This window comes from Sphaeroforma arctica (genome assembly GCF_001186125.1).
Source record: "Sphaeroforma arctica JP610 unplaced genomic scaffold supercont1.154, whole genome shotgun sequence".
Classification (NCBI taxonomy): domain Eukaryota; class Ichthyosporea; order Ichthyophonida; genus Sphaeroforma; species Sphaeroforma arctica.
In genome coordinates this window covers 118,722-132,006 of record NW_014040404.1, presented here as the reverse complement: position 1 = coordinate 132,006, position 13,285 = coordinate 118,722, and the positions used below count along the sequence as shown (strand labels likewise).

The 13,285-nt window shown below is 40.7% G+C and overlaps 2 protein-coding genes across 2 annotated transcripts; one reads left to right on the top strand and one right to left on the bottom strand.

Moving 5' to 3' along the window:
* Positions 1 to 1,615: 1,615 nt before the first annotated feature.
* SARC_03149 (60S ribosomal protein L27) lies at positions 1,616 to 4,399 on the bottom strand. Its single transcript, XM_014303085.1, has 3 exons — positions 3,985 to 4,399; positions 3,180 to 3,311; positions 1,616 to 2,583 (listed from the first exon to the last, which is right to left on the bottom strand). Exons 1-3 carry the CDS (start codon positions 4,233 to 4,235, stop codon positions 2,559 to 2,561), a joined length of 408 nt encoding a protein of 135 aa, XP_014158560.1. The 5' UTR covers positions 4,236 to 4,399; the 3' UTR covers positions 1,616 to 2,558.
* A 673-nt stretch (positions 4,400 to 5,072) lies between these two features.
* SARC_03148 (hypothetical protein) lies at positions 5,073 to 10,970 on the top strand (the record flags this gene model as incomplete). The annotated part of the gene is made up of 10 exons (XM_014303084.1): positions 5,073 to 5,199; positions 7,853 to 7,945; positions 8,132 to 8,211; positions 8,388 to 8,702; positions 8,925 to 9,066; positions 9,260 to 9,430; positions 9,600 to 9,808; positions 10,071 to 10,186; positions 10,540 to 10,712; positions 10,840 to 10,970. The coding sequence occupies 10 exons, from the start codon at positions 5,073 to 5,075 to the stop codon at positions 10,968 to 10,970; spliced, it is 1,557 nt and encodes a 518-aa protein (XP_014158559.1).
* Between the last annotated feature and the right edge of the window lie 2,315 nt (positions 10,971 to 13,285).

The window sequence follows — 13,285 nt, the reverse complement described above, 5'->3', positions numbered from 1 at the left end:
GTGTGTAGTGTGTGTGTGTGTGTGTGTGTGTGTGTGTGTGTGTTTGTGTGATTGTGTGCCTGTGTGTGTGTGTGCCTGTGTGTATGTGAGTGTGTGTGTTAGTGTGTGTGTGTGTGTGTGTATGTGTGTGTGTTTGCGTATGTGTGTGTGTCTGTGTCCGTGTGTGTATACAAATATGTGATATACAATTGTGTGCAGCAAAAAAATTAGGAACTGCACAGGCGATCAGAATACACGTCAATAAATTAAGTCATGATTCTTGTCATCCATATTCATAAACGCCCGACTTGTTTACTTCCTCCGACGTCTTCAAGACATATTATCCGGCAGAACCTCGAAAAGCTGAGTTGTGTATGGCAAGATGCGGATATACCCTATGGTATTCGCTCCACAACACAATTGAAACGTTCGATTTGTGTAATGTGTGATTTTTAAAGGCGGCTAAACTTAATTATCAACTTTCATTGTGGCGTATGACCCAGGTCATCACTATATTCCCCCCAGCTATTGCATACCTGACAAAGATCCCACTAACACCAATTGGTTAGATGTGCATTAGCGTGCGTGCTTCGCGAGGAATCTACAATACTGAAATTCATCCACGCATTTAACAAATTCAATGCAACTTTCTTGCACAATAAAAGCAGCAAAAACCATACATCCAGTATATAGCAGCAAAAGCCATACATCCGGTATATTTCTTGTTTCAACGATGTTTATTTGTCTTCTATGTATTCTCACAATTGGTTGTCTCGGTACAGAATCCCTACTCTGTAGTGAGGCACCAATTGTGGGCAGCCAACAAACTAATTTCTACTAGCTCTGGCCGTGCAAGCAACATATACACAAACACCAGGCCGGCTAAAGAGCAGTTAATGTGAGAACTTTAAACGCTGAAATATGTTGCACTTCAATATGACTGGCAGGGATAAAGCTAGGTATATGGTCTAGCAAACGGAGACTCAGATCAACATAATCATCAACGCCTATCCTTGGCGACATCATATAAATACGAATGCCGGCCATGGTGGGAGTATATGCGTGGTGCATGTATAGTCATCAAGGTATCCAATGCAGAAGAGGTATAACGACCTACTTTACGATTTTGACTAAACAATCTATACAAAAGTTCGACAGGCATGTATCCAAAACAACCCAAATTGTAAAGCAGTAAAACAAGGCACAACATTCCTATACTCGCTGTCGATGCGAAAGTCGAATAAAAGTATTTGTAGATGGACAATCGATTTGTTCTCCTTCTATGTTTATTATCACCTGTCGCGGTGTTCGGGCAGCGCACAACGTAAGCAACTAAGACATATTGCAAACTTGAAACATGGGCTTGTTCTCCAACACACCTAAATAAATACCGATACGGAGACTCAGATCAACATAATCATCAACGCCATTCCGAAGCGGAATCATATAAATATGAGACCGTTCAGTGTGGAAGTATGCGTGGTGCATGTATAGTCATCAAGGTCTCCACATTTCTATCACAACTTTAGAATATAGAAGTGCACAATCATTCTTCTACAAGATAGTATCGTTGAATACCTTCTATATAAATGACAACAATGTAAAGATGGCGCTATCATGAACAGCACATACACGGCATTTAACAAACAAGCAAGTAAAAATAGGGGAGTTAGTTCATGTTTCAGGCAGTTGCCTCGTTTATTGAGATATTAATCTCTCAAGTCTGCATTGGCGTCAATTCAATTTCTCGTTATAGAGATGCAATATGTTACCCATGGGGAACATATCATTTTGCGCACGTATGCTCGCACATATGACAACAGCAGTGATGTACTTGGCTAACAGTTCATTGATAAAGCCCGTCGATGAGAAATACGCCACTAGACTATGACAAAGAAGAGAAAATCAGACTTCTATCCTATCGGAGTATAAATCTCAAACTCGCGTATCCGCTTGCAACAATCGAACGACAGTAATACATAAGCACCCTGTAAGTAATAGAATATACTAATTCGGCAAGACTCAGAAACAGTTCCAATAAAATAAAACGACAATTGTGAATACTAACCATGACCATCGCGAGTTGAGCACAAAAAGACAGACGCTTTCACCGTAATATTCGCAAGTGTGAGCAAACAACGTACAAGACAGGTTCAATCGGAGACTCAGATTAACATAATCATCAACGTCACTCTGAGACGGAATCATATAAATATGACGCAGTTCGGCGTGAACGTATGCGTGGTGCATGTATAGTCATCAAGGTCTCCTGAACGCTGAATTACTGGTATACATGCGCTAAACTATCAAGGTTAAAAAAAGGCACATCTGTGAACATGTGAATGTTCTTTCGATAGGTATAAGTTGCGATAACTTGCAAATGCCAACCATGCACATGCATTTGTTCACTGCCATATACAGCTACAGTACTGCTCTATTCAGTTTTCAACCAGTACTCAAACTGACTTTGTACATAGAACACACAATACACTAACGAAACCTGATATCAAAGCGGAGTCGACGGAATACCAGCCCTACACTTTTAATCATGAGACTTGCTTATACTTAAGTAGTTCAACTTAGAATCTTAGCTTCTCGAAGAACCTACATAGACGAAATGAAAGAGAAGTGCAAGAAAACATCAATACCCCTCGAATACTCCTACCCAATTGAATTCTCAAATCAGAAAAGAAAAATTGATTCGAATACAATATATCGGTGTATTCCTAGTCCCAAGTGTTGACGTGAATACACAGATACACAAATGCAAATTAATAAATGAATATATATACATACGTGCGTGTGTGTATGTGCGTGTAAATACATACATATATACATATATATGTGTGTGTGTTCATACATAAAAGTATATGATACATATATATATATATATATATTATGCGCTTATTTACGCTTATATGGAAATATGTATATAAATATATGGACAAAAATATACTTGCATATAAACAGAACACTTATGTACATTTATCGATGTATAATAATATTTGTATAAAACTTACACGTACATACATAAATGTTTATATATATAACACGCACATACATGTATTTTTATAACATATATATATATAACTTGCATATATATATATATATAATATAAATAATTGTATTATAATATACATATATATATACTATTTCTATAAACAATGCACTGCACGTTGGATTTAAATATATATACATACCACTTATTCTTTCCAGTCTTGTATCGCTCCTCAAGAACCTTGCGTACATTCTTGCGGGCGGCGCTGCGCTGAGCGGCGTCCTTGACGATCTCTTTGCTGACTACTCCGTCAAGAGCAACATCAAGAGTGTAACTGCAATGGTACCGTGAAGCAATGTTTCTGCTCAGTTGGTTGTCGGTTTGATATAGTATAGTACGGGCATAGTATGGTAGAGATGGGCACATGGATCAGCTCACTCACATTCACAATTCACTATACTTTTATATTGTTGACGTTGCGATAAAATGGATACTCTTTTACTCCTTCACTTCTTCTCAGTTGTCAGTTGTGATTTATGGTGTGTGCATATACATTACTATGTATATCATTAGGTACTTTCACTTAGAAATAGATCCATTGGGTATCGCCATCTCGAGCTGACATCTTCCAAGTACATACAAACAGTGTTTGTTTTCATATGCCAGTCATGTGAACTCCAGCCCAACTTTTGATAAATGTTTTGGCCTAATCATTCTATATTCTCGCACAGCGACATCTTTTAAATGTTTACAGGTCAATCATACTATGTGCCATCGCGCTATTCGTCTATTCTTTGCGACATTCTTTTCCGCCACCAGAATTCTCCCCAAAAACTTCTATAAAATACTGCTAGCACATGTATTCCTGCAAAATTTAGGTGTGCGTAACTTTGTACGCTTGTTCACGTAGAAGTAACTGCCCTCCACGTGCACGGGCACGTTCAATCCGCGTGCACGCATCTAGCATCCAATACTCTAATAACACAAACCTTTAACAAATAACTTACCGAGTGGGCATAAGGTGGTTGTAGTTCACGATCTTTACGAAAGGCTTGACCTTGGATCTCTTAGAGATCTTCTTCTGTCCCATACCCTTGCCAATCTTCAAGGGGTACTTGGATACACCAGCAACTACAGCATAGCCGTACTTTCGCTCCTTGTCTCCGTTGTCGTGGTTGGACACAATTACAGCCTTCTTACCGGCGTAACGTCCACCTAGGACGATAACGACCTTGCCGCTCTTCATGAAACGAGGCATGATTGTTGTATATTAACTTTACTATACACAACTAAAGGGATTGTATCTAACTTTGTTTCGGCAATATAAATATTTGCGTCCCTGTTTTGCTTCGGATTTCGCGGGATAGACTACAATTTACATCCACGTGCCCCTGGACCATCCCAGCCCTAAAAATAAAGTTAAAATGAAACCAAATAATATCCGCCCCTATTTCCACATACAATTTATTCTAGTGTTTCAGCTCATCATCGATTTGGCTTCAATTGTAGGTAGTAGACAAATAGAGACCAACAGGCAACAACCAACTCGAACAGACCGTACATCCTGATAATTTCTTTTTTTTTAAACATTAGAAAAAAGCGGACTGCCTGCTGTCACAGGGCTGAGGGCACACCGGCACAGCCAGTCAGTCAGACGTCGGTCACACACTGACACAGGGGCAGTGACAGACTGACAGGCTCCCCTCAAGAAGTATTTCAAAAATATTCGAGAATTCTAAACCCGCAGTTCGGTACTTTCCAGAACCAAGATGTCACGTTGCAGCGACCGCAGAAAGCCTTTCAGATTAAATTGCCGCGTCATCAAAAATGACGGGAAAATCCGATGTTGCACATTTTGTTATGATCACCCATACAAAAATGAGGTATATGTTTGGATTAAATAAGGCAATCAGCTCACAGCAATACTACTTGTGAACTGTGAACTGTGGACTGTCACATATAATTATCGAGGTCTATACAAATCCCATATACTAGGTCTATACAAATCCCATATACTAGGTCTATACAAATCCCATATACTAGGTCTATACAAATCCCATATACTATAGGAAGTATAGCATATATCGTTGAAACCATGTCTGTGCTCAAGTCTGGCATTGTACGAGCTGTAAATCCAGCCCTGGCGGCGGCGAGACCTGCCGCTGCGTCACTGTATTCGAGAGCGTACGGTTCGGCTCTGCTGGGTCGAGCGCACCTGCACGGTATGTTGACGCAACCCTAGTAGTAACATAGAATGGTTAATACTGCCATAACTGATTGTGAAACTTAGTGATTACTAGTTCCATAACTGATAGTGAACTATTGTCAACTAAAAAGTGCAATGAAATGGTCCATTCTGTCATAACTGACTAGAAATATACGTTGGAGAGTATTTTGGGTGAGACTAACATCACATTTTACGCCTTAACTAGGTGCAGAATATGTGTGTTATCAAGTGAAATATGTTCGTTTTTTTACGACACCTAACTGTACCTCTGTATGTGTCTATTTCCAAAAGGGTTTATCTGGTGTCGAATATTTGTCCGTATATGATCATAGCTTTATCCCGATGTATAGTACAATGCAAGACATGCTGATGTGAGTCAAATATTTTATTATAATAGTTTGAAAATGACTTACACACCAAAAATATATAAATAGATCAAGGGATCAATATGTAGTTGGTCATACATATATATATATGTGTGTGTGTGTGTGTGTGTGCATATGTATATGTATATGTATATATATATTTATTATTTGTGTGTGTGTACATAAACATATACATATTCACCAAAAAGGTTTATCTCGTAGCAAATATTTATCTGTATTTAATCATAGCTTTGTCCAGATGTATATCACAATATAAGACAACTAGTCTTAAGTTAAATATTTACTTTTATGTAGTAAAAATGACATACGTACCAAATAGATATAAAAAGGCTAAGGGATCAAGATATAATTGGCCAGGCATATATATATGTGTGTGTGTGTGTGTGTGTTTATGTCTGTATGTGTATATCTACAGATGCGAGTGTGTGTTTATGTCTGTATGTGTATATCTACATATACATAGCACATATTTGTATCATTCCTTAGATGCGAGTGTGTGTTTTTGTGTAGTCTTTGTCAGTATTTGTGTGCACATGTGTGTAATTTTAACAGAAGCATGTGTATGTTGCTAGGAACTTGATGTACAAATATCAGTTACAATTTCATGTATGCCTGCATAGGTTGATGGGCTTGTGCATTTGTATGGTTCTCTTTCTGCATATTTCAGTATGTGCTTGTTGTCATCGTCTTTTGACGGTACGCGGCTGCACACGAATGTCGACGTATACCTCGTTGTAATCCTCACTAAGCTTATATAATTCGTGCGTGTCTGAGAAGTTATCTATGCCTTCCCCGTGTCATATGCACATATCAGTCGTATGTGACTTTTAAAAGCGAATATGGGAGATATGTATATATATATATTTATTTTCAATCGGATTCGGATGAAACTGGGCCTACTGCGACACTGATATCTGACTGTTTTTTAAGTTGATATCAAACAATCGCATAAGTATCAGTTCGGTTGTCTGAAAATGCTCATAAGCTTTATTCCTGTGCCTCTATTGTCTGTGTCGCACCTACGCATTACATCGCTCGTATGAATTGATGGAATTGGCTCATGTAGACTACCTGAGTGTGTATAAGTATTATTTGTTTACTGTTGATTTTAAATTCAGCGAAAATGGAACCTCATTTATTCACAACTAGGGGGGTGTATATTGGTGTATATTCCCTCGTTAATTTGAATGTTCTCGGGTACTAAATACCTATATTAGACATTTCTCAATTTTACATGCATGTGGTTGGTTGAAAGACCAGATCATGTCTTGTTGTCCGTTATCTTTGAAGATGTGTGTCAAAGGGGTCTGGGATCGTGAAGGTTGTTCTATGCATGTGTTCCCTAGCTGCTCCCGTTCTGATCGTGAGTGTGTACACATTGTTGTTAATCGGGGATTTGTATTACTATCGGATATTTGCCTGCTGTGTTATGGGCATGAATTTATATTCAGATATTCTTCAGTGTGATCCAATACCAGAACCATCTCACATTGTGCTTTATGGCATTAGCCCAATAAATACTTACTTATACATTTATCCTGATATTCCTCCGGTCCGGTCACCTTGCACGTGGCAGCCTTTTACGCACTCTACATTATTTATGCTTGGGGAGGGTTTTTTTTTTGAGATTAGAACAAAGATGTCATCTAAGCACATATATTCCTATGCACGAACATGTTTTGGAATATGAGCATGGTAATCCCGTAGTGCATCCGTATAGCTGTTAGTTTCACTACACGGTTCATTAACCAATCTATTCCTCTACTTATGCTATACTGTGTAGTACACACAGGTGTATGATTGTTTGTGGGCGTGTATATACTACGTTGATTGAATATCAGGATATTCTCATATGGACTAAACGGTATGTGTTCGAAATGCAAAATCATTAATATGCATGTACGCCTATTTCAAGCGGAAATACGGCTCCAGAATGTATATCTTATTGAGCATGTAATTTCGAGGACTACTAATCCTGTACATTAATGTGCATAGATTCTAGCCCTTTAAGTACAAGCACGTGTTGTGTACGTATATATTTATTTATTTATTTATTTATTTATATATATATACCTTAGTCTATGAGGGGGTTGGATTTCATATATAGATCTAGATATCACAGGAATGTATAATTAAATATGCCAACGAGGGCGCGGATATACTCGCATATCGGTTATTACGTTGTATCGAGAAAAAATGGGCGCTGTCTATTTTCTCATTCCAAGTCTGATGTACTTTTATCTGCTGCGCCGCAACATACAGGGCGCATTGCTGGACATCCTCTTGCTGGATTGTCGTCGGCCGAGCGGTATGGACAACATATTTCGAGCGTACACACGCAACAACAAAAGCGAAGTATGTGAGTTTTGGAAGTACATCTTATTTTCGATAGAGAGTAGTTCTTATTATTGTATGTAGAGTAGCTACGCACTAGTATTCGCTAATATGTACAGGCGTGCCAGACACCAGTGTTTTATGTTTTATGACTTTTTTGTAGGATGATTTTTACTCTGTTTTTGATTTGCCGTTTGTACTTTGCAGAGTATGCGTCACAGAAGAAGCGAGACTACTATGAAGTTCTGGGCGTTAGTAAAAATTCCGATCAGAAAGAGATCAAGAAGGTACTTAAGTACTCGGCGCTGGCATTTTGCAGTTATTTTATTTTTGCTGACATTTTCATATCTGGTTTGACATCCCAAATATACCTTTTGCTTGAAGCCCATCTAGTACTTAGTGGTTAACTATTTTGCCATTCCTTATGAATCGAATGAGTATTTCTCTTCTTCTATACATCTAGGCTTACTATCAAGCAGCCAAGAAATTCCATCCAGACAGAGCGAAAGGTGCCGAAGAGAAGAAGACTTTCGGTGAGAAATTCCAAGAAATTTCCGAAGCGTACGAAGTGCTAGGTGACGAGAATCAGAAGAGCGTCTACGACCAGTATGGTCATGCTGGGTTAGACGGGCAGAATGGAATGGGTGGTGGTGGTTTTGGCGGCCACCCGGGTCATGATCCGTTTGAAATGTTCCGTGATTTTGAGAGTATGTTTGGCGGTCGTGGTGGTCGCGGCGGTGGCGGCCCTAACAGGCCGCAGCGAGGAATGGACATCGAGGTACGTGAATTTTTATTTTTATTTTTTTCGTCGAAGTGTCTGCTACAGAGTATAGGAACGCTGCCACATGTCAAGATTGTTTTCTATCGCAGAGAGGTTGCGGCATTAAGAGAGCGCATTACATTACTTGAACCTCGGATGTTGTACGGTGTCTCTGGTGTATTTCAGAAAGTACTTGCTCGTGTTCATTGCCAATTTTCATTTTCCTCTTCTTATGTGCAGGCCCAGGTAAACATTCCCTTCACAGATATCATCAAGGAGACGAAGCACACCGTGGAATACCGAGCTGATTGCACGTGTACGACCTGCAGTGGTACTGGCGCCAAGCCAGGAACCACACGGACAACATGCAGTCGATGTGGAGGTATGCCACTAGTGCTTGTAAACGTCGACCATTTCGTGTGATAGTAGGAAGAGTAATAAGTATGTTTCAGAATCATTTATATAACCCTCCCTGTCGTGCCTTTGGTCGTTCCCCGAGAACATTCCTTGTTTGTTTTTTTTACTAATTGTCAAGAAGTTGAAGCTCACTGTATTTTCCTGCTCAATTTCACCAGGTTCCGGTCATACCGTGCAACAGAGTGGGTTCTTTCACATGCAGAGTGCATGTACTGCGTGTGGGGGCGTAGGCTCTACTGTGAGCTCACCTTGTTCGTCCTGTTTCGGTGCGGGCCAGAAGTCTGAGAAGAAAACTGTGGAAATCACCATTCCCGCCGGTGTTGAAGATGGTATGTGTTACTTCTCGGTAAAAAATATCAACAATCATAGGTAGTCTTAAGCGATGTCATGTACAGAGGTCTGGCCCGTACTTTCATTCAATGTTCAGAAGAATCGCTGCGCATATTTTGATAACTCACATTATTACTATTATTCAACACACGTCGTTCGTGCATGCAGGCATGCAAATGCAAGTAACAGGGCGCGGTAGCGAAGGTGCGAACAAGGGTCCCGCCGGTAACTTGGTTCTACTCATCCGTGTGGCTCGCAGTCCTGTATTCCAGCGAGAGGGTGCTGATGTTTTGAGTAGAGTGAATATCGATATGGTCAAGGCGGCGCTAGGGGGCACTGTTCGCACTCAAAGCCTGACAGGAGAAATTGAATTGAACGTATGTACTCTAGATGAATAGTAGCACGTTCAGTATCTTCTATAGTCCTATGTGTCAGTATTCCGTTTCGTTTTCTCAGGGCTTGCCATTTGACTAGATGTTGTTTGGGGAGCTATTTCGCTCTGGATCAGCTTATGGCTATGATATGCTGTCATCTCCACCTTCTATGGCGACATACGATATGATACCCCTTTACTCCGGGTGAGTGCGCCTTGTGGCCACTAAAATGCATTCCTCCATTGTTGTATCGTTCCGTTGACAGGTACCGGCTGGCACGCAGCCAGGAGACAAACTCAGGCTACGCGGACGAGGAATTCCTCAGTTGCACCGATCGTCAAAGGGTGACCACTTCATCGAGTTCAAAGTCTCCATTCCAAAGTACGTTGCTGCTCCGTATTATATAATTGGCTTCAATTCAATTGCGTATATCCTTCATTCATTCTTCTATTGTCAATCGACGCTGATATGGCGTATTCTTTAATCGCACTGGCTTTTTAGTTGCGAAGTTCAACGCTTTTAATACTATTCAACGAATAGTTATATTGGGATGGTTTTCCGTTCCACTTAATCAATGCACATGTGCTGAACCTTTGCGCTTGTGAGCTACGCCATCCCTTGTACTGATTGTCCTGGCAGCAAAGTTTTACGACGCTTAGTATTCATTTACTGCGCTTCTGGAACGACTTTTGGCTGATTTTCTATGCCTATCGTAAAATGATTTCCTGTTCCAGGCGCCTGACAGCGGCACAGCGGGAAATTCTTGAGGAGCTTCGAGAAGAACTCGAGAATCCGAATTCTGCACGCGAGGCACGATTAAGACAGGCACAGAGTATGGCTGCCGACAAGACAAGTGCAGCGAGCGCGGAAGAGACCACCACGAAGTCGAAGAAACATGTCGACAAAGGTAATGATCCTTTAACTGCTTCCTATTATGTCATTTTTGTTGACAAGAAACTATGCTCTTTTTGATTCAGTGATTGAATCCGATGGTCTTATTAATTGATGTCTAGTTTTTTGAAATCTTTTTGTAGGCTTGGAGAAGGAAGAAAAGGCCAGCTTCTTTGGTCGATTGAAGAAGAAAGTCTGTGGAGATGACGACAGTGACAATAAGTCGAAGTCAGACCACAACGATACGTCCGAAAAGAAAGCCGAGTCTCTTTGATGTGTTTCAAATTAATCGCAATTTATTTTTGTGGTGTCGATCGACCAAATAGGCCAGCGCAATTAATTACGCCGTTCTAGTGGATGTGGCATATTGAAGTTGGAGTGGGGCCTGCTGTTTGGCGCCTCTTGGGTCAGATGAGTCACAAACTCCAAATTGCGCCCACTGATATGGGGCGGGTGGGTGATCTGTGTTTGGTACTGAAGCCCCTGTTTTATAGCATTCAGTGATGCTTTTGCGTATTCGTATGCGCTAAAAATACAATGATAGAGAAATCATCATCTACAGATTTTAGCAGGGCAAGTAAAGCGAGCAGTAGCGGGAAATCTAAGCAGTAACGGATAGTGTCGGTAGACCTGTCAGTCACTTTGATCAAACAGCGCCCGCTGAAAAGTCGGGCACGATTTAATAAAGTCGTTCACAAACACTTTCAGTTTTACTCCATATTCAAGGTGTGTGCGAGGACCAAAAAACCACAGTCGTAGCTAAATCACAACGCCATTTTGTCGGGTGACATATTATTTTTATTATGGACCCTACTTTGAACTAATAAAAACTCTTTAATCTACCCTATTGTTCCCCTCGACATAAACTACCCCTGGTTTGACCTTGAAGTAAGCACATGCGAACGAATAAAAGGAGAGGTATAATCCTACCACTCCTCTTCTTTCACTTGATAACATACTTAAAGATTACAGATCGATTGCACGTTTCTACCTATAAATGCTCCCTTCTATCTTGCGCTTTAACCCAGCCTCGACACATGGTACATTCAACGAATATTTAGTAGTCGTTTAGGCTGACACCATTCTGTACCTAACAAGTAGTTTAGTTCGTCACTCTAGGTATAACCGTAACTGAGGCTCGAGACAAGGGACATGAAACAAAGTTTCATCTATCCCGACTTACATGGGAACAGTTTTATGATACTTTATCCACTCTTTTTCCCGCACATCGAGTAACATCGAAGGGAAAAGCGGCTGTTAAGAAGCCGCGGGAGCTCACCGATCACGGGTACGTATCCAGGCAGACCTCAAACGAGAGACCCCAACATGCACGTGCTCGCGAATCCACTTTAACCACGCGACCCAATAAACGGGCACGCGCAGGAGCGAAGGACATAGAACCTCCATTTAAGGAGATTAAGAAATGTGCCGACGCCCAGTGTGGGTATGACATGTACCAGTTAACCCCTAACGGTTATTGGAATGGTAGACATGCATCCCGTGTACACACTTTCTTACTAAGTGTGACAAGTGTGAGAAAACCAATGGAATCGCTGGTACTCGTATCAGGCATATGCCATAAGAGAGGTGTGCCATATAAGCCGCAAACGCAAGACGCGAATGAAACGCGCCATAGAAGACTTAAGTTCTTCTTGCGTACTGCATTAACGGATGATGCAGATGATTGGCCGTACCACCTTAAGTGGGAACAAACACAGATGAACGAGTATGCTGATCCGGTTACAGGAACTACACCCGCTCACTATTTTCGTGGCAGATATAGTGAGTTACAAATCCCTTTTAACAAGGACGAACCCGATCACCATGAGTTACCATGGTTAGAGAAGGTCCAACGTATTTATAACGTTGTATATCCTTGCTTGCGAGAAATACGCAATATAGCCTTATTAAAAAGGCAAAAGCGTTGGAGCACTACCAAGAAGATAGCAGAGTATCAGGTTGGTGACAAAGTTAACATCTGTCAACGTAATTCCGATGCTACTGTATTAACATCTAAATGGATAGGTCCATACATAATCTCTGTAGCAGACACTAAAAGTGGAACGTACGAGGTAAATAACACCGATGGTTCTAGTGCGCTTACTATAGGCACAAGTCGTATTACGACTACAGAGATTATACTCGCAAGAAAACATGACTCTAATACCCCCCTTGATCGTTCTGAATTTAAAGACACTGTATGGAGAACGGATAAGGGAGGCTATACATACTATCGTACACGCTTTATAGACGGTACAATAGCTGAGTTGACTTCAGATTCTTTCGATAGCCAAGACTATTTAAAAGCCTTTAATCGAAAATGGCGTAAACGCCTGCATAAGTCACAAGCTGAAAAAGATAGCATGTTTCCATCGTCTGAAGGAACGGAGTTAAAACTTATCCGCCTACAGCATTTATCCCGAGCCTTAATGCTCATCCTTCATATGTGCTTAAGACACTGGAGCGTAAGGAACGTCCAGTCGACCACCACGGACCTACTGGACCTAAGCCCAAAACTCACAGGGTAACCGAGAACACTTAACTTCTAGGCCTGAGAAACATTAACTATATGTTATGCTACTTAATGTT